The following is a 21,763-nucleotide window of genomic DNA, read 5'->3' as shown; positions in this document are numbered from 1 at the left end:
TACGTAGAAACCGATAGTAGACCCTTCTTATAACTTTCTTCGAATTCATTATCAATATCAACGGGATTTCGGATATTTTTGAGGAAAGAACAAGTAACAAAATAAGTTTTTTCTTTTTCGCTTATCGTTAATGCGTAAATGGAATCAATGATTTCACTCGTCCTTACTTATCATATTTCTTCGAATGAGATTTTGATCTTTTTCCCATCTTGTATGAGAATCATAAGCAATATATTATTTTTTTGTTACGTTCATTATCAAATTCATAACATCATATATATGCACGATTGTATTTAATTTATATTTTTTTTTTTTTTCTATATATTTTGAATTGAATGCATCAATTACGTAATTTATCTCTTACTTGGGAAATACCCAATCTAATTACAATGATTTGCGTTTGTTTAATCGCATGGATAACTTTTTACAGAAAATTTGTAAAATATGTTTATATTTAAAGTACTAAGGTACATGCGGGGTAACTCAGGTTTTAATGTTCAAACTTTTTATGTAAGCTGCCTTTCTGTGTTCAGCTAAGATTCAAAGTAATTTTCGCCAATAATATATATTTAATTATTGATGTTCACACCAAAATGCTATTAATAGCTTACGAATCGAAAATATGTAAATATGCGTTTTATTTAATGCTTCTGTAACGGGAATGCCTGAGCTGCGCTGCGAGAAATAACGTAGTATTGAATAACTTTGGAAGTAATAAATTAATTATTTTTTTTTTTTGTTCCTTTTATCGCGATATTATCTATTTGATTAATTTATATTCTAATGCGGAATAATTATGTGCACATAAGAAAGAATATTTATATTATATTGTTATTATGACTTGTTATCGATCACTTTTTCGTTTTTTTTTTACTAAAAATTACTATAAACTCATGCGTAACGATGACAAATTAATTGTCCAATTTTATGACGTCCATTTACAATCATAATAAAAATTGATTAAATTACCTTTATTTATTGTTATTCATTTTATCCAACAATTATTATCGATTACATATCCGCAAATATATAATATTCGATTTTAAATAAAATTTTTGCGGAAGAATAAAATGTATCAAGATATTATTTAACAAATAAGATTGCAATATTAATGGCATACGCCTACTTTTTTCATGTATTTGTTATAATTTTGTTGGCAAGAGATTATACAAGAGAAATAATTGTATTTGGTAAAGTGGAAAAAGTATGACAGATGCGAAAAAGGTTAAGTTAAAATGTTAAACAGTTGCAAATTTATGTTTACTCTTCTCGAAGAATACATTACCGAATCTAATAATTCTTATAAATCCAAGAATTTGATTAAACGTATTTTACCGAAATGCTCGAGTTTTTTACATTTAGATCTACAATTAAGTAACACATTTATCGATCGATAAAAATCTATTTGAAAAAAAGAAAGGGCAAGTATTTACGTATATTACGTACATTATCGATAAAAGTGCTTGATATATACACCGATGCATTTATCTGATATCAATGTTAATAATGATTGATCTCGTGATTAAGTTTCTCCCCCTCCATTAAAATATCTTAATTTTAAATTAGCAGAAAAGTCGACGATGATTCGTCCATCAAGACTATCCGGATCGTACCGGAAAGTCAGATCATATAAAAGAGGGTAAGTTTAGAAGAGTTCCAATAGTTCGCTGTTATCCTTCTGACAGAGATGATCACATTGGAGGGTATCGTTGTTACATTGGCACTCGTTGCCATCATGACTTCCTTTTTTATAATTTACGCCAAGTTAGTATAGTAAAAATTTATATTTGAGAAAAAGAAAAAAAAAAAAAAATGTAGAAGTAGAAATAAGTGAATTAAATATTTTGTTTTTCTTTTTCTTCCTCTTTTCTTCAGATACAAATTGAATTATTGGAAAAGACGAGGCGTCGGAACGTTGCCGGCCGACTTAATATTCGGTAACTTTAAAGACGCCGTACTCTTTCGTTCAGCTCCAGGATGGCATTTAGGACAAATTTACAAAGAAGCCAAACAGGACGCACCATACATCGGTTTCTACATCTTCCACAAGCCCTGCTTGCTCCTACGTGATCCTTATATTATCAAGCAAATCATGATAAGGGATTTTAACAATTTCTCTGATCGACACTTTGCCGGCTCGAATCAAAAGGACAGTATCGGAATGAAGAATCTCTTTGGCATGAAGAATCCAACTTGGAAGTATCTCAGGTCGAAAATTACGCCGACTTTGACGCGTGAAAAATTAAAGCGAATGTTCCCGCTTATGACGGAAATTGGCAATCCAATGATGGACTATTTAAAGAGCCAACCTACGGATGAAAATAATATCAAATTGGTCGATGTTCAGGAACTTAGTTACAAGTATACTACGGACTTGATCGCTTCTATCGCACTTGGTACCAAAATGGATTCCTTCAACTATCCGAACGTTGAATTTAGTGCCGCTGGTAAATTTGCAAAGAAATTTTTATTTTTCATAACTTATGTTCGATAATTGACCATGCTGTTTGCCCGCAGTCTCGGAATTTTTCCATGGATTCAAAAGAATGGTCGCCCTCGTTACGGTTTTCTTCATGCCCGAATTGGTTGAGATAATCGGCACGAAGATACTTTTCAATTCCACTTTTATAAAAAAGGTCTTTTGGAGTGCTATGAACGAACGTGAGAAGACCGGCGTAAAAAGAGGGGATTTCATCGATTCGTTGCTCAAATTGAAAAATGAAAAACAGAATCCGGATTACAGTGAGTATGATAGGGATAAATCTCCTATTCCTAAATTGCCTTTGGGAAATGATCCAAAGAGGAAATAATCCATGAAATCATTATCCTTCAGAGTTCGAGGGTGAAAATCTTTTCTATCAATCGGGCACCTTCTTTTCCGGATTCGAGTCGAGCTCTGCGTGTATGTCGTTTACCCTTATGGAGCTTGCAAATAATATGGAATGCCAGGAACGTGCCAGGAAAGATGTTAATAAGGCCATCGACATGTATGGCTGGACCTATGAAGCTTTCAACGAGATGAAATATCTCGATCAGGCTATAGCCGAAGGCTTGAGGTTGCATCCGCCTGTATCTACGATCGATCGGTACACTCGTCAAAATTATCAGGTGTGTCCCGTTAAAAACTCTTTACAATCGCAATTAAATAAATTACATGGCCATACAAAGATAAATTTTTTTAATGTTTTTATAACGAATTGCGATAAACATATACTCGAATCGTATTATCTTCTCGACGAAGTTAAGCAAAAAGTAGACCCAAAGAATCATTAAACTCGATTGATGTCTCTGAACAATTTTTAACGATATTTTAACAATCATTTCAATAGATGACAAATTTTAATTAGATAACAATTGGAATTTTGTTTAAATTTTTAATACGTAAGGAAAAAGGTCGAAACCAAGATCATAAAGATTAGATAGAAAATTCTCAAGTATTATACTTTCTTATGACCATCGTGTTATCGAGAATAAGATAATGAAGTTATTTTTTATAGGGAATTACTTCGTTAATACAAAAATATTTTATGCATTTATCACATCCGTTTAGATACCGGGCACTGATATAATCATCGAAAAAGGTACTCCAATTTATATATCTCTTTACGGCCTTCAAAACGATCCGAAATATTTCGCCGAACCAGAAGTCTATAATCCAGATAGATTTGCCGAAAATAATATTATTTCCGATGCGTATATACCTTTTGGAATAGGTCCGAGGATGTGTGTAGGTACGTAAGAAAATATTAAGATCATATTAAAAAAAGAATGAGATCAATCATTTTCATTTATTCTAGGAATGAAAATTGGTCAGCTTCACGCAAAGATGGTACTTGCCTTTCTTCTACGGGAATATACGATTTGGCAGGAAGAGAAAGATGAAACCATTTTGGATCCACGTTCGACATTTACAGCTGCAGCAAATGGAATAAATCTTCACTTTAAAAAGATAACATGATGAGAGGCGACCTAGACTACATTCATTCAGAATTTCTAACTTAAGCTTCGCATTACTTCGCATTACTTCTTATTATGACCAAGTTGATCGATTTTCATAGGCGCTATGTGTTTTACATACATATATATATATATATATATATATACTCATGCTATATATTTGTATAACACTTTGATGACATTTCCTCAAGTAACATCATGTCAATTACATCGATTCGATGTTAAATATCTTCATGTTTTCTTTTTTTTTTAATCGGACTTTATCGCTTATACCGATTCCACTCAAGTTTGTCTGATTTATTTGAATTAATTAAATTATAGCGATCTTATATTATCAACCAGACGTAATATTGATTACAATGGTATTGACTGCAAAAATAAGAGGAACTTGATAAAGATTTTTTCAGATTCATCTCCAGATAAATTTGAAGCAACTAATATTTAAGAAATGTAAATATGTTTTATGATATTTTACCACTACATAATCATTTACGGTATAATATTTATTCTGTTTAATCTAGATACTAGTACTATTTTATACAATTTAAATAAAAGATATGTATATTCGAAGGTCTTCAAATTCTCTTCAAATCCTCATTACGTTACGTCGAAATGTCTTTCCCTACATTATAATTACATTATATTCATTTAAATTACATTATATTAATTTTGCGCCTGAAAATAGATATCATTCCATACTTCCCCCAATTTGTTGCTCGCTAAGTCATCAGTCGGTAAAGATTGTTTTGAGCGCCTGCGATATGCAACACCTTCGTACATCTTCAAAAGTGCGATGCCTTTCTACAGGGGGCTTAAAAAGTGATAATATCTAAAATCATTAGTAAAACAACAATACGATAATGACTATTTATGTAAATTTATACACTGGTAAGTGAATCTAAAAAGTGAAATTGAAGATTCATTGTTTTTTCTTTTCTTTTGGCAAATTTTCATTATCATTTAATTCCTCGATAAAAAATAAAATATTAGTATTGAATGATGCCACGGAAAGACTTAATTATTCCTGACTTATTTATTTCGATTAATCTTATTTTATTTTATCTTATCTCTTAGACGATAAGATAATTATTTACGAGGCGGTAGCCATTTAATTACTATTATTATTATTGATGTTGTGCTCTTCGCATCAGTCCATTTTCTGATTCATTTGGAAGTTCCACGTTCGCTTATGAAACATATTTCTTCTAAGTGATAAATTGATTTAAAAGTGTAACAGATTAATTATCGTTCAATAAGTGTGACTACTTATCTAATTAATTAATAAGATAAATCATCTTCTCTTACAATGGCCATTACATTTGGTACATACATGCATAGTTTTATTTCTATTGTATATTTTGTGCACGCGTATAATTCGACGTCCAAGATAAAAGCCAATTAATCATGTGCGAAACAACATTTGTAGGGCCAGATTACGTTAACAATGGACTCCTCTTCATTCTTACTCTTACCTTTTTACTTTATCTTTGGATGAAATACCACTATTCTTATTGGAGGAGACGAGGAGTACCTTCTGTGCCAATATATTCATTGTTACGACATTTCAAGGATACTTTTCTCATGCGCAAATCGGTCAGCATGGTACTCGGTGATCTTTACCTCCAAGCAAATGATGAGGACAAATTTATCGGAATATATATCTTGCATAAACCTTTCTTATTGATTAGAGACAAAGAACTCGTTAAGTCCATGCTAATCAAAGATTTCGATGTATTCTGCAATCGATATTTCTCGATAAAATCGTCCAAGGACTTGGCTACGATAAATCTTTTTTCTGTAGATAATCCTGCGTGGAAGCATCTTAGGTAATAACCATGAAAATTCATGAAACTAATGTACGGCGAAATAGATAGACGATGATATTGTTAATTATATTACAGGGTAAAAATGTCGCCGATATTCACTAGTGGAAAGATAAAGAGGCTTTTCTATTTAATGCTCGAGACCTCCGAAGCGATGAAAGATTTTCTTCAGGGAAGAACCGATAAAAGATCGATTGTCACGATCGATGCCAAGGACGTCTTCATGAAATACAGTACCGACGTTATATCTACCGTGGCTTTTGGGGTTCGAACGAATTCGTTCGATGGATCAGTATCTGAATTTTATCAGCAGAGTTAGTAAGTTTATTTATTATCGAAATGGTCGGATCGAACGATCATACGGGCATAGTAATCGATATTATTTCTATATTCAAACACAGGTAGATTGCCCTTCAAGCCAACATTTAGATCGATGTTTACGATGTGGCTAGCTTTCTTTTTTCCCGAGCTAACCGATAAAATTGAGTTTAAGATGATGGGAGAAGCTAGAGGGTACTTCAGTAAACTTTTCTGGGATACGCTCAACGAACGAGAAAAGTCTGGAACGAAGAGAGGGGATCTTATTGATTATCTCATAGAATTAAAAAATGAGAAACAGAACGATTACTTCAGTAAGATGTAAAAATCAGCAATAGCTTTTTAAACGATTCCAATCAAATTCATTGATCTACGTTTATATACGCATATTGTTATTTAGAATTCGAAGGGGACGTGTTACTAGGTCAATCGCTAATATTTTTTATCGCTGGCCGAGAGAGCACCACGACTACTATATGCTTTGCCCTTGCTGAACTCGCCAAACAACCACAATTACAAGATAGATTGAGACAAGAAATTCGTGAAGTATTAAAATCAAAAGGATTCACTTATGAGGCCGTGCAAAAGATGAAATACCTGGATCAGGTGATATCGGAAACTCTCAGATTATATCCGCCGGCGCCCATCATAGATAGGGTTGCTACACGAGATTACGTGGTAATTAGTGGCGAGACGTTAAAGAGCGTTAACAATTTTTATGCACTCATATACATATATATATATATATATATATATATATATATGTATACACACACACATGTGTACGCATTTACATTTCTATATATTTTACGTAGATTCCCGGAACAGATGTTGTTTTAGAAAAAGGAACGCCCGTTTATGCGGTACTAACTGGCATGCATTTAGATCCAAAGAACTTCCCAGATCCATTGCGTTTCGATCCTGATAGATTCAGCGACGAAAGAAAGGCCGATATTCCTGCATATACTTACATGCCCTTCGGTGATGGACCGAGGATCTGCATCGGTATGTCGACCATATGTTTGCGCGCTGAAACAATCTAGTATAATAATTATTTCTCTTCGTTTCGTTTCACAATTCCAGCCATGCGGGTCGGTCTATTACAAACTGCAGTTGCTATCATCACGATACTTAATAACTATGAAGTTTCATTGGATCTAAAGGGAAAACATAAACCAGATCCTACTAATATGTTTATGACGCCTTGTAACAACTTCATGCTGCATTTAAAGAAAATAACAGTGGACGATTAAAAGTGTAAAATATATTAATTATAACGATTACAATGATCGTCTAAATGAAAACGTAGTAATGTAAAAGAAAATTGATTATTATACTATATATATATATATACAATTGTTTAACTTCATAAATAAATATACATATATATTGTATAAAAGAAGCTTGCGATCAAGCATTATTAATCGTTACCTCCTTGCATTCGTATTCACTTATACGCATTGATTTTGTTACTTCGGTAAAAGAGAAAGATATTTCTTGAATTCAGGTAGCACGCAATCTCTAGGATTCAATGCTGGTTCCGCGGTAAGAAGATCGCTCAAGTATTGCGGCAAAAAACACAGAATGCCTTTACTCGCTAATCTGGCCCAATCGATGGGTTGTTGGACTTGCTTTACATTCACGAAACAGTGCGTTATTTTTTTTCCTGACGGATTTACGTCGTACGGAGGTCTGCAGCGGAGGACAAAAAAAAAAAAAAAGAAAAAAGAAGTAAGAAGAATATCACGGTAACGTTATTTTTGTTAACATACTTATTTCTCTTTTAACGTAATAAATACAGACCGTGCTTGTACTACCGTACCACCTCCTGCCTCGATGAGCCTTTTAAATTGATCATACTTTTCTTCCGAGGCTAATAACAAGGCCACCATGTCATGGAAAGGACCATACGGTTCCTTCAATAATTTTATTCTCCATCTATGAGCTGCAGCTGCTATCGCATTCTCGATCTCTCCTGTAGGATCCGGTATAATTCCTTTACTTTTTGGATTGCCCCATTCATATTTTTCTTCCTACAATTTTTATACGAAATGACAAATTCTCTCATATATATATCGTACGCATTTTTCAAATAAACTGATACCAACGTCAAGAAAATTCCCATTAGCTTCGGAATCTCGTAAATACATGCAATGTAAGACCCATTTTCCTGCGGCTATACTGCCGAGCATTTTTTCATTTCTCGATGGTCTTAAGCACATTAAATGCGTTGCGCTCGGATCAAAACTGCCATCGTTGACTACATCTCCACCAAGATTTCGTATTACTTCTTCGTACGTTGCTCTGTCCTGTTACGAAAATCAAATGTTACGACGATGTGATGTGCATTTCTTTTTTGTTCCCCGCCCTTAAATAACTCTTCTTTTATGCAAACCCGTATTCCAGAAAGCATGAATTTCCGTTTGACCAAAGGCTGGCTCCGATCGTCTCTATCTTCCAATGTAATATCTTGATTCGTATAATCATTATTTCGAGTGCCTTCATTCTCGTTCGATTCATCATATATCGTGGACTATGTCGAAAAAAAAAAAAAAAAAAAAAAAAAAAAAAAAAAAAAAAAAGGAAGAAATTACAATGTAAACACTAAGGATATATGAAAAATCGATCAACCTGTAGCAAATAACTTACAGGTCTGATCAGCGTACGATGGCCAGGATCTTCCCATCCCACAGTGTCCGGCTGTGAATCTTTAGCAATATCTGTAAAGATCATTTCACATAGCTTATATTAATTCTATCATCAATTCAAGTATTTACCTACATTTACACATATTATCCATAGGTTCTGTATTTTCATATGGTTTCCCGTTTTCGTCGGGTAACGATCTGCCTTCGGCATTTGAGGTTCGTTTAAGTGCTTGTTCCAACTGAGCTATTTGCCTGTATATATGATATTTTACGACGTTGATATATGAATATTTTTAACGTTTGAAGAATTTCAAGAACCTACGATAACTTACAGATTTATTTGTACATTCGGACTAATACTCTGTTGAGAGAAATTTAATTTTCTATTGATCGAGGCATTTTTAGGAGGTGTATCTTTGTTCTGTTCCACAGATTTATCTTCTTCCGGTAAATCGTTATTGATCTTCTCAAACGTTGATAACGTCGACATATTTTCTTCCTCCTACAAATATACACGATATTTTGATAAACGTATAGATCGTGGATATTTAATAGTGTATAATCACCTTTGTTCTTTGTCCTTGCACTTTCAATTGTTCCCATAATTGTTTTTTCAAGTCAGACAATGGCTAATAACATTTTATTCATAAATATTGACGAAGGAGAAAAGAAATTAAATGATTGCTACGGTACGTACTGTGCTAGGAGCTCTTCTTTTTAAAGGGGGTTCTTCTACGCGCAAATCTGGAAAATCGTTCACCCATTTGATCCATGCCTTTCTCGTATCTGGAGAAGGATTTGGCTTAATAACTTGGCCGTACGGTGTTTCTGGCGTGGATACGTGAAAGGGAAAAGGCGGTGTACTGTTCATAACCAAACCAATTCGTTTATTTATCAATGGCGTTCCATCGAAATTCGTTTCTTGATTCTGCATGTAAATCAATCAACATGTATGCCATTATATTTTACGATAATTTATTTATTAAGAAATATTTGTGAATTATTTGACTACCTTGACTTGGGATAATTGTCGTTTCGGAGTAATAATCTGTCTGGGAATAGACGCTGTAGGTTTTTCTCGATTTTCCTCCTTTGCTAAAGAATTTTCTTTCGTACCAGTCACATTCGCTGCTTCCGGAGATCTTTCTGGGGCTATCATAAGCAAAGTTTACAATATTATCATAATATTATCATAATATTATGAGCATGTCCATTATTTACCCGTTGTTTCGCCAACGAGATAAGGTGTTTCGTCTAAGCGTTTTACTCTTGTCCCGCAATCCTTCAACCATTCAGCTGTAACAGCTGGCAAATTCCATTTAACTGCTGCTTTGTATTTATTTCCTTCGGGCGTAGGACAAACTAAATGAGTACTGGCGTAAGTATTTTTTTCATTGTTCGTCTTACGTGCAAGTATGTCTTGGCATCTGAAGGGCAAACGTAATTCGTAACGTAAGGATACAGTAGTACTCGTAACGTAAAGATATGAAATGATGTCTTACATAGCTCCAAGTTCTTCTGCCAATCTAGAAAGATATATTCTTTCTACTCCTGTATACATGCTTAAAGTAACGATACAACCCGTTAAAGGATTTATATCTTTACTTATAGAAAATGGTTTATGATAATATTCTATGTCGACTATTTGTTCCTGATTTCTACAATCTTCCTGCAAGGACAAAGAATATATATATATATATATATATATATATATATATATATATATATATATATATGATATATATACGGTGATTTATCACTTTTATCATTCAAACTTACGACAAATAAATCAGTGACAATTTCATTAACTGCGTGTCTCAATGACGCTCCGCATGTAGGCACAATGGCAAAATCTGGGATCCCTGCATAAACATTTGAAACAACTTCACCGCCTAAAGCAGTAATACTATCGTCTATGTCGTCGTCATCGAAGCCTGTTATAACGAATGTGAAACCTATGATGGAGGAGTATTTTATATTATTCAACTGTTTTATATCACTTTTACACTTTTTTCTAGGTCAATTAATATTACCGGTAAATATTTTTACAGTACATTCTGGATCTTCTTGGCTAAATGGTACTGAACTATTGTTTCCCGACTCTCTGTTTTCAATTATTTCTGACATTGGTGCTCGTCGATTATTACTTAATTTAATAGTATTCTCCTTGGATATTTCTTGTCCCTTCTCATTTATGTCAGAAGTATAAGGTTTTAGAAATTCTTTAACTGATTTATCCTCGACTACATTCAATAAGTGATTTTTTGATTACACACATACACACACACACACACACACACACACACACACACATATATATATATGTATGACAAATTTTATAGTTATTACTTAAGCGATTATCGTGCGATTCTTTATATATTACCAACAATATTTTGGAGATATTGATTTAAGATGTTCTCTTCATTTTTTTCCTTGGATGCTTTATCAATGTCGAAACGCGGAACCGGTGGTCGTTTCGGTGGTTGCAGCATTTGTAAATTCTACAAATGTTCAATTATCTTTATAAATTTACTTTACAATTCGCTTTTACACATAAACTTACGTATGTTACCAGTAGAAAATAACCTTTTTGCTTAGAGGAGAAGGAGGAGGCTCGTTACTCGTTTTCGTTGTTGTATCAAAACCTTTCGACTCGTACAAAAATTGTTCCTCCGGTGCAGGTCTTTTCAATTTCATACTTTCCTCTATCCAATTAACGTTTAACATATATGGGCTAAGAATAATGTAGAACATTCTTGTAACATGTTTATTGAACGAGCTAAAGCTATGTTGTTCTTAATTGATGATTGAATGATTTTGTCGACGTGCGACAATCTAATTAGAACATAGGGTAAGATTAGTGATAAGAAAATAAGTACCACAATCCTGCTGACTTGATTAATTTTAATTCGTTAGATGCTTTACTCTCATCTCCGATAATAATATGCGTCAAAGCGTCCGATATATCATTCAAACGTGTTGCACTACCTACATTTAAAATTCTATTGAGTTTATCCCTTTGATTCGTTGTAAATCCAGCAAGATAAATCTGCACATAAAATAATCCATCCAATTTGGATAACACATGATATAATCCCGTGGAAAAATTAATGAATTAACTTACATTGCAACCATCTAAAAATGGTCCAGCCATTTTTGCTTCTTTAAGATTTAATCGATCTAAAATTGCAAGCTGTGCGCCTAATAAGAATACATTGCATTATTATAACGATATCTGCTTGCAGTGTTTGCAGATATTTATAACCTTTACGATTACCTGTTTTAGTCGCTGCTATGTCCATACAAGAAGCATTTGTAATTGTTGATGCTACACTTTCGTCCACATAATTATTTTGTGGTAATTCACTGGTAATAGTACTTATTGCCGAAAAGTTTAAACTCTCCATCTCATGCGCTACAATAAACAATCGCAAAACATTATCGAACAATAAAATTATTATGCGTGTAATAGCACATTATTTTTTTTAAGTAGACAGGAACAGTAGGTACCTTTTGACTTCTCTGGTGTTGAACATGCTTTTGTTGACTTTATAAGATAATTATTGAATGGCAATGCGTACCCAAGTTTCAAGCTTTCATATACCCAATCTGGCTTTAAACATGCTATGTTATTCTGCATTGCAAATTTTAACTTGTCGGTTAATGAACTATTTTCTGGTGCAACGACGATTTTAACTTTTAAACCATCTAATGGACCCATGAATGTCTGAAATATTAATGTATTAATTTTTAAGAAAATACGATCGAGCATTATGAAATAGCGTTAAATTAAATAGAATTACCCCTCCATTATTATTTATCAAATTCTTGATTTCTTCCTTTTGCCGTTTGGATAAGTTTGTTGATGTAACAATTAAATTCATAAAAACAGGACACTTATATTTATCGAATATTGGATCATCCGCTTTAATAAAATTATTTAAATTTTCCTCCCATATGGCAGCAACCCAATCCTTTGTAACAATCGGTATTTTCAATTCTACAGCTCTCTAAAAGAAATTAATATAATAAATAAAGCGTCATTATATTTTTTGCCATGATAATATATAGAGACAACACTGATTGAACTCACTTCATATTTTGCAGACATGACAGAATTGGTTACCAAATGTGTCACACAATTGCGTAATTGCTTTGTAAAAAAAGCCCCCATGTATTCTACCAGTTGTTGTACGTGATTCTGCAAAAATAATTCTCCATTAGTCGATGGTAAGACATTTTATAAGTCTAATATAATAAGATATCAATGGTAAAAGTACTTTCATTTCTGGTGTCAAACCGGACACTGATATACAAAGTCCTCTCATGGCTGTCGTATAAATTGGGCTTGCACCTTCTGGAATGGGTTCTCCATTTAAAAAACACGTTAATAAACATTTTGGTCCAACTATCCTGCTAATGTATAAAGATTGATATAATTGTCAAATATAATAAATCTTAATTGTAATAATCTTATTGCATGAATGTTTTTTAAATTAAATGGCATTCCACTTACGAACACTTGAAATTTTGTAACTGTTGGAAAAAGCTGCCTTTAAATTCTTCCAAGACAAATATATCCGTCTTATCGGGCTTCAATTTGCCACAATCCTCCTCTGTGATCCATACAGGCTTAATATCAAAATCGCAGCATTTCTAAAATAATGACATTAAGTAAGTTCTTACCCATTTCCCCTATCGCATGGAATTATTTAATAACAATTTTAAAATTTGATACGAACATCAAAAGCATTCCACATATTTATAGAACATTCATTTTCAGATTTATATTTGTTTGAAATAACAAAATATATATTTATGTTACAATCAATTTGACTTTCTTGGCTCACCATCGTTGAAACTGCAAAATAACAATACTTCGTTAAGGAACGACATAAGGGAAAATCAATGTGTCGTACAAAATTGGCGTAAATCTAATATCGAATGTATTGTACGTTTAAACATTTTTAAATGTGTACAAATGAGAAACTATTTTCATTTCGAAAGTTATTTCGTACCTTAGGTTATGTTCTTGTATTTAATTCAAAAATGTCATTAAAAGAAGCATTCGTATTTAAATCACACACAGGTAATCTATTAAATGCACCTTGCAGATCTTTTATTATTATAATGCCAATAATTAAGTATCTTATTTGTTGTGCTTAACTTTTTCGTAATAGGACTATGAACGAATGGCCTCTTCGCGCTAAAAACCGACTACTCTAATTTTCGGTGTCTCTTGCTATCGACACGGCAACATATCGATATTCATAATTTTACAGATACGCAATCGTTGTCGTTCATCGATAATTGATAAAACAATTCTCGTCGTTTATATTCTTCATATAGATAATGTATAAAAAGTAATAAATAAAAAATGAAATTATTTCATTTTGATCTTTATTCGATTTAGTTGAACCATTGAACTCGGTCTACTGCATACGTACATGCAACGACGTAAATTAACAAATTGTTTTTAAAAGTTAACAAATGTAATAATACACACTTGCAAAGTTGTCTGCGTTGATCGATAGATTAAAGAAAAGTAAAGGAGGACACGATGAAGGAATGTAATACAAGAAAGTGAGAGGAAGTTTTGTATTTGTTAGTCCAAAAAGCAAAAAAAAAAAAGAATAGACGAGGTAATAAATAAATTTCTCGTACATACGGATTGTGTGAAAATGACTGGATAATCGATAAAACTATGGATGAAATTAATTAACGATCCATTTATCGTTGTTATCGAATCAATATGGATTCTTCGTCGATTGATATTGAACAATCGGATCATTCTTATCGTTTGGATGGCAATATAATTGTTTCTAATCGAACGTAGGTTTGCCATTGCATTATTCCACTACGAAATGTTTATGTTTTTAAATAGCAAGTTACAATTCAATTTTCAGAGAAACTGCATTGGATATATTTTGTCTAACTTATACGGAAACATTTGAATTTTTGGCGGCAGGATTATCCGACGGTACCGTACAATTGCATAAAACTCATAACGGCGAGAAAGCCAGGTCCCTTTGTGACAACGAAATAATACAAAATCCTGGATCAGTAACGGCTATCAAACATAGGCCCGTCCAACAGACACATCCGATAACTCACACTCTCATCGCTACTTGTTAGCACATTTCTTTTTTTACAATCCGTTTTAAGTATATAAGACGATCTGACGAGCATGTAATTATCAGATATAAATGGATGCGTCAAATCTTGGCATTATCCAAGTTCGCAATGCATCTACACGATAAGAGAGAACCGACAAATTCTTGGTCTGGCCTATCATCCTAATCTACCGAAATTCGTAACGGTCGGTGACGACACGAACGTCTGTTTGTACGACGAAGAAACGAAGACTCAGGAAAGAGTGTTCCACGCTAGGTATATCCTTTCATTCTGATTAATCCTTTATAAATCGTATAAAAGAGAAAAAACATTTAAAAAGGATTCAGTTCTTTTCGTCAGTGAAACCATGGAGAAGATGGACGGGCACAGGTCTCGCGTATTCGCTGCCTGTTTTAATCCAAAATCAGCGCACGAGATCATAAGTGGCGGCTGGGACGACACCATTATGTTTTGGGACTCTCGGCAACCTTACGCTCTCCGTTATATATCGGGTGTTCACATTTGCGGAGATAGCATTGACATAAGTCAGAACGGAAAAGAGGTACTAATGATATTTATTTACTTACTTCATTATTTTCCTTCGTCCATCTATCTAGACATGCATCTTTCTCTCTCTCTCTCTCTCTCTCTCTCTCTCTCTAGTCAGAGAGTCTCGTTATTTTGCCACGTTATTAATGCGTACAGATCCTGACGTGCGCTTGGCAAAGAAAAGATCCCATTCAGTTGTGGGATTATGGAAGTGGCAAACTCATAACGAGTCTCGAGCCCGATAACATATCTTCTATGCTCTATTGCGGAAAGTATCTCAGTAATATCTTTATTACATGCGCTGGAACGGATGCGAACTTATTTAGAATCGTCGATCTGCGTTCACACTCGGTAAGTTTTCGTCGTTGCACAAAGAGAGAAAATCATTTTCGTTTTCTTTCGCTTCGCTTCGTTCGATAGACCTTAGCGATGGTGAGAAATTTGCTCGGAGGTGTTCATGGTATAGCGCTTGGACCGGTCGACACGAAACGCGCTAAAAGGATGAAACAACCCGATATGTTTTTGCCCAAAATTGCCTTCTGCTCTGGCAAGACGATTTACGAAGTTCAAGTAAAATCCGTCTGACCCCGTCGTCTTTCGCCGTCGCGTTTTTCCCTCCCTCGACTTAAGAGACAAACAACTTTATGAGAAAAGGGATTAACATTTGTTCGTTCTCGATGAAGGAACAACAAACACGCCGCGACCTCATTTTCTCAAGCAATAAACAATGTATTTTATTTAATACAAACTATGGTACAAAATTTACACAGAACAACGCACGGTTTTCTTTTTTTCCACATTATTTCTCCATACGTTAAAGCATGGACGATACGCAGTTTCTCGTTTAAACGCACACACACTTAAGCGAATGAACGTAGTAGGAGCGAGGAGGAATAAAATAAGGGATTACCTTGGGAAAGTACGAAGGGTCGAGAATGAAGGAGCCGCGGGAAGAAGAGTGAGCGATGAGGGACGATGAAAGAGAGATAATTAGTTTAAAAAGGGGCACATCGATTTGCGACAAATACAAACTTACTTGATACTCGAGGAAATAATTCTCGGTCGGCATCGGGTCGCCGATATTCTTTTCTTTTTTTCTTCTTTTTGTGTATCTCTTTTTTTCTTTTTTTTTCTTTTCTTTTTTTCTTTTTTTTTCTTTCTGGCGCGGGTTAATTTGCTCGAACACGCTGAGAGAGCGGAACGCACGTAACGTGAACGCGCACGTTTCTTGATAGACGCCAAACGACGAGCACCTAAGTCATTTTTATGTCGTCGCGCCAAAAGCTACGGACTTTCTTATATTCGAATTTTCGATCTAAAAGCTATTCTATAAATATAAATTGAACAAACAATAATAATCGTCGTCGTTCGACGTGCCTTGGAATTGGCTCGAAAGAGAGGACGCAAAAAAGGACTCTCTCTCTCTCTCTCTCTCTCTCTCTCTCCCCCTCTCTCTCTCTATTCGATCGAATGATGACATTCATTCGATCTCGTTAACCGGACGATAATTATGTAATTAACCTCTCTAGCTGAAGTAGGAGGGGAGGGGGAGGGGCAGAGGGAGAGGAGGGATTTGGGAGCTTACTTGGATCAGCTCTCTGTGCTCTACCTATCGCATCGATTGGCCTAAAACGATCTCGACGAGTTTATTTGGTTGAAAAATCGTACGGTAATAAAATATATTTATACACGGTAATCGTAGTGCGCTTGTAAAATTACGGACATTGGCATTACGCTCCTGCAAAATCGTTCGTCGAAGAGTATGTATATAAAATTGGTCGTCAATATGCGATAAAACTGTGATCGCATCTTCTTGCTCTTCTCCTTCTTCCTCATTCGTTCAAAATCTAAACTCAATCGCGTCTCGATCTCGAACGATGTGACTTTCCTCTCGTTTTAAGGGGCAGAGGGGGCTGGGGCGGGAGCGGGAACGGGAGAAATGAACGACGATTCGATGATATGTTTCGAAAGGACGATGAAAATCTGCGCGTCACGTTCTTCGGCCCTCTTTTCTCTTTTCTATTTTTTTCTTTTCTCTTTTTCTTCTTTTTTTTTTCTTTTTTTTTTTTTTTAACAGCTAATCTTGTACTTTTGGTTTGCAGGAGTTAATACGATATAAATGTAATAAAAAAAGGAAGGAAAAAAAAAACGGAAAGATACGAATAAAAAAAACGGGGGCAAAAAAAGGAAGTAACAACAGCGATATTATGAAGCGATATACGATCGATCGAACTGAATTAATCGTAGTAGTAAAACGACGATTTATAGTAGTAAGAGTACAAATAGTAGGATAATTAAACGATCAATTAAAAATGAAGGTACATGCATCTCGTGAGCGTGATAACGAGTCTATTTTTTTCTTTTTCTTTTCTATATCCGGAGAGTGAACATTCGAATTATATACACATATACATATATATATATATATATCGGGTGCTCACCGATCCCAGTACCTTCATCGAATCACACTCGCGCTTTTTTACTGAGTCGCCTTTTAAAGATTCACTTTTCTCTCTCTCTCTCTCTCTCTCTCTCTCTCTCTCTTTCTCTCTCTCTCATTCTCTCACTCTTTCTCTCTCTCTCTCACTCTCTCTCGCTAACTTTGTGTCATTACGTCGCACCACTTAAAGGACATAATTTTCTTCTTTTCTAATCACATGAGAGTCACTATAAATTACTAACAGTGTAGTTTTATCTCTGTTCCATTTTATCTTTTTTTTTCTTTTTTTTTTTAAATAATTAAAATCGATTCGAGGTTTCCTCATATAGCCTTTCTTTTTCATATATAACCTTTCTTTTAAACGTTTCAATAATTATCACTCCCCAAAACGACGTCATAGATTAAACTATCCTCTCTTTCTTTTGCTTTTCTCTCCCCCCTCTCTATTTCTTTCACGTTTTAACATCGCTCTCGATGAATTTTTTTTTTTCTTTATTATTATCATTATAATTATTATTATTAATATTACGTATCTGAAGAAACTGAAAGCGAAGCTGAAAAGAAAAAGCTACGTCTTCTCAGGAGCGATGCCCAGACCTTACATTCACAGCCTGACTGAGCACTCGCCTCTTTACACGAAACCAAAAAAAAAAAAAGCCTACGACGATGCTTCACGCGTTCCTTGAACATACATACATAAATCGGTTCACATAATATTTTATCATTAATAATATTATTATCATCATTATCATCATCATCATCATCATCATCACCACCATCATCATCTTTTATCATCATCATCATCATCATCATCATCATCATCATCATCATCATCATCATCAAGCACGAACGTCGTCGTCGTGTACAATGTACATTATTATTTTGTATTATCATCACGATAACGCAACGTTTGATTTTTCACGTCCATTTACTCTATACAACAACGCTAATTTTACGACGAGATGTGACATTAGGAATAACAATTTTCGTAGAATATCTCTCTTTCTTTTCTTCTCTTTTTCATTTCCATCGTGTACCTACGTCGTCTACGCTTCATTAAAATTCGCATCTCTTTCATCTCGCGCACACTATTTAACTAATATATTGAGCCAAAGATATGTATGACGCGCTCCGAAAGAAGAAGAAGGAACGACAGACCGTTGGTTGTTTGCCTGTTACAGCAAGTTACAACAGTGTTTAAAAGATTGAAAGGAAAGGAAAGGAAAGAAAAAAAGAACAAGGATCCTTTTTCCTCGAAATAAACGCGAACATCCTGGCTCTCTATTCGATAATCATTTAAACGCACTCGTCGCACGCGGTATCGTATTTAAAATCCGTTCGAGGAGCAACCAACCTCGAGCGTTGGCATGTAAGAGATCACACGGTTTCGATCGTGGCGGGCAATTGGGAGAGTGAGTGATGGGGACGGATAGGGGAATGGGAGGAAGAGGAGGAGAAGGAGGAGGGGGGTATAGTTAAAAGTGCCAACCTAGTAAGACTCGCTACTTGTTGGCAAACGCGATTACGTTCGGTCGTTTTATCGACGTAATACGCTCATACAACGTCAAAAGAGTATTTCTTCGTTTCCTTTTTGATTTTACATGGTATTGTAAACTGGACTATTGTGCCTAGGCCTGACCTGCAGCCTGGCAAGCGGATGAGTTCTGCCGTGCTGCTGTTGTTTCTTGCTAGCTGCCTTGGCCACGACGCTAGCGACCACGATGCTGGGTGAAGGAACCGGCGGTCTACCCGGTATCTCGCCCGTCGTCGTCGTCGTTGTCGTCGTCGTCGTCGTCGTCGTCGTCGCTGTTGTCGCCGTCGTCATCGTCGTCGTCATCGTCGTCGTCTCGCCAAAAAGCGCGTTCGTATGATTATTGATCATGATAGGGGCCGATCTTCTAGCAAACTCTGGTGCGATCTTCGACTTGGCAGGCGGATGGACCTCCATCGAGTCGCTCCACTCTTTGTCCTTGTTACCGCGCAACTGTACGTCCGATGATCGTTTCGAGTCCGTCGATGGTTTGGCCACTTCGTATTTACCTACCAACACCCTCACCGAGAGATCTTCGGTAGCGTCCTGGACGCTAGAATCGTTAACTTTAACTTCCTTGTCTTTGGTTTCACCGACGCTAGACGAGGCTTGGATCTTTGATTCATTGTGAGGTATTACCGGAGAGGATGGCAAACTTCGAATTTTAACGTCCCTCTTCGGTCGAACTATCATCGAGGAGCCCTCGTGATTATCACAGGCACCCTCGACGAAGCTCTTTTCTAATTTCGTTGATTTTGCCTCAAACTCCTTCTTGAGATTCTTCACGATGCCAGAAGTACTCCGTGGACACTCGGATTCCGGCGAGTCGTCCACGGAGAGACATCGTTTGCTAAAGATCGATTTGTTGCTAAGATTCTCGAGGACCATCTTATGGTGTTTCACCGAGGGACATTGGGTGGTATTAACGACGCAGGGACTGGACGTTTCGCTTTCAGATCTGCACGATCTCAAGGAGGAAGGTAGATCCGTGTCAGAGGATAAGGATGACGGGGCCGGAGCGCTCGTAGACAATCTTCCAACTTGTCGTATCGAAACCGGTGAAATATCGATACCACCGAGCGGACTTGGTGAATTTCTCGCTGTCTCTATCTTGAGATTAGAGGTTTCTTGGGTAGGCGAGGAATCCCTTCTTCGTGGTGTAGGCGAAGATGTGTGATGAAGAAGAAGAGAATTGTAACCTTCGACAGGAACCTCTTCCGACTCGGCCGTCAATCTATCCTTGTCCTCCGTATCGGAATTTTGAGTACAAACGCGTTTAACGGCGGCAGTGCTGGCACCTTCTTCGAGCTTTTGTTTGGTACGTTTGACCGTACCAGGATGCCAAGGTATTTCCTCTTTGTCGTAAGGAAAAAGACCGCTGGATCCTAAAAGGTCGGAGGGTCTCATGTCGTATGATCCCCAGGAACTGTTTCTCGAAGGTAGGGTGGCCCACGAGCTATGCACCGAATTGTTATCAAGAACGACCGCGCTATCGTAACTGCTCCAGGAACTCTGTCTGCTCGGTGAATCTCTCGTAGTTGGTTCGCCGCGTCTTTCTTCGCGATCAAACACCCTGTCCAACTGTGCACTGAACGGATCACCATCCCTTTTCACTTTTCTACCGAGACTACTCGTCGTCGTCGTCGTCGTCGTCGTCGTCGTCGTCGTCGTCGTCGTCGCCGTCGTCGTCGCCGTCGTAGTCGTTGGTCCACACGCGACACACTCACTGCTCTCAATGTTATTCACTATTTCTCCGTTAGCCTTGAGGCTATTGCACGAGTCGGGGCACGTTGCATCGGCCGATGCAGTCCAGACTAGACATTCACTATCGTTTATTACATTCTCTCCGTCCTGTTCCTTCTTTCTACGTCTCTTCTCACCCGGATCCCAGACCACTTGTTCGACCGTCAAAGCATCCGATGACGTACCACCACCCTGAGATCGATCAAGACCATTCTCCAATAGTTTCTCCTCGATCTCAGGACTTTGTGGCAACGGTTTACCGTCCGAATCCGAACCCGGAGAGGACGGCTTGCTACTAGCTGCCTCGAATTGATTCGTCAAATTCAGAACCAAACCTTTCCGTCTCTGACCTTGCATTTCCGATTTTGCGAGCTTGTTGTGTTTCGTGCAAGGTGTGTCAGGTCCTGGAAGATGTACTATCTTGTTTTGCGAAACGCTGTAAGACTGGCCATTGTCGCAAGGCATCAAAACGTTCCGAGCTTCCTGATCCATCGTCGATTTTTGATTCGAACCACGAAGAAGGTCTTCCCTCGTCACCTCCATGGTTCCTACCTTGTCTATGCTTTCCAGGGATTGCGACAGTGGTGCTAAATGGATAAAAAGAAGAAGAAAAAAAAAAGAAAATAGAAAAGAAACGCTT

The 21,763-nt window shown here is 36.2% G+C and overlaps 4 protein-coding genes across 10 annotated transcripts in view; 2 read left to right on the top strand and 2 right to left on the bottom strand.

Moving 5' to 3' along the window:
* The first annotated feature begins 1,587 nt into the window (after positions 1 to 1,587).
* On the top strand, positions 1,588 to 7,500 carry LOC124429586. The gene is made up of 12 exons (XM_046975041.1): positions 1,588 to 1,764; positions 1,876 to 2,447; positions 2,518 to 2,742; positions 2,834 to 3,108; positions 3,551 to 3,731; positions 3,798 to 3,956; positions 5,384 to 5,783; positions 5,859 to 6,094; positions 6,182 to 6,412; positions 6,499 to 6,776; positions 6,914 to 7,103; positions 7,182 to 7,500. Exons 1-12 carry the CDS (start codon positions 1,688 to 1,690, stop codon positions 7,349 to 7,351), a joined length of 2,994 nt encoding a protein of 997 aa, XP_046830997.1. The 5' UTR covers positions 1,588 to 1,687; the 3' UTR covers positions 7,352 to 7,500.
* Positions 7,408 to 14,636, bottom strand: LOC124429483 (DNA topoisomerase 2-binding protein 1). 3 transcript variants are annotated; one of them, XM_046974821.1, is made up of 26 exons: positions 13,765 to 14,636; positions 13,489 to 13,607; positions 13,263 to 13,402; positions 13,027 to 13,162; positions 12,840 to 12,947; positions 12,550 to 12,756; positions 12,257 to 12,473; positions 12,024 to 12,161; positions 11,871 to 11,947; positions 11,626 to 11,795; positions 11,333 to 11,480; positions 11,130 to 11,247; positions 10,780 to 10,989; positions 10,526 to 10,701; positions 10,249 to 10,415; positions 9,968 to 10,173; positions 9,759 to 9,898; positions 9,444 to 9,674; positions 9,313 to 9,375; positions 9,079 to 9,248; positions 8,880 to 8,998; positions 8,748 to 8,818; positions 8,494 to 8,631; positions 8,207 to 8,407; positions 7,902 to 8,131; positions 7,408 to 7,790 (listed from the first exon to the last, which is right to left on the bottom strand). In XM_046974821.1, the coding sequence occupies exons 2-26, from the start codon at positions 13,597 to 13,599 to the stop codon at positions 7,568 to 7,570; spliced, it is 3,915 nt and encodes a 1,304-aa protein (XP_046830777.1). In that variant the 5' UTR covers positions 13,600 to 13,607; positions 13,765 to 14,636; the 3' UTR covers positions 7,408 to 7,567. The 3 variants fall into 3 exon arrangements, with proteins under 3 accessions (XP_046830777.1, XP_046830779.1, XP_046830778.1); XM_046974823.1 differs by having other exon boundaries at positions 8,748 to 8,806; XM_046974822.1 differs by having other exon boundaries at positions 13,027 to 13,159.
* Positions 14,499 to 16,700, top strand: LOC124429585. Its single transcript, XM_046975040.1, has 5 exons — positions 14,499 to 14,553; positions 14,631 to 14,876; positions 14,947 to 15,136; positions 15,221 to 15,422; positions 15,566 to 16,700. Exons 1-5 carry the CDS (start codon positions 14,499 to 14,501, stop codon positions 15,827 to 15,829), a joined length of 957 nt encoding a protein of 318 aa, XP_046830996.1. The 3' UTR covers positions 15,830 to 16,700.
* The window catches only part of LOC124429482 (protein phosphatase Slingshot homolog 2), a 68,159-nt gene continuing 62,513 nt past the window's right edge, over positions 16,118 to 21,763 (bottom strand). For all 5 annotated transcript variants that reach the window (XM_046974817.1, XM_046974816.1, XM_046974818.1 and 2 more), the window contains one exon: positions 16,118 to 21,710. In XM_046974817.1, coding sequence (XP_046830773.1) covers positions 19,447 to 21,710 — 2,264 coding nt within the window. In that variant the 3' untranslated portion in view covers positions 16,118 to 19,446. The remainder of the gene's footprint in view (positions 21,711 to 21,763) is intronic.

The sequence above is a fragment of the Vespa crabro genome, chromosome 15 (genome assembly GCF_910589235.1).
Source record: "Vespa crabro chromosome 15, iyVesCrab1.2, whole genome shotgun sequence".
NCBI lineage: Eukaryota > Metazoa > Arthropoda > Insecta > Hymenoptera > Vespidae > Vespa > Vespa crabro.
The sequence above is the reverse complement of the archived record's forward strand: the minus strand, read 5'-3'. Positions and strand labels throughout refer to the sequence as shown.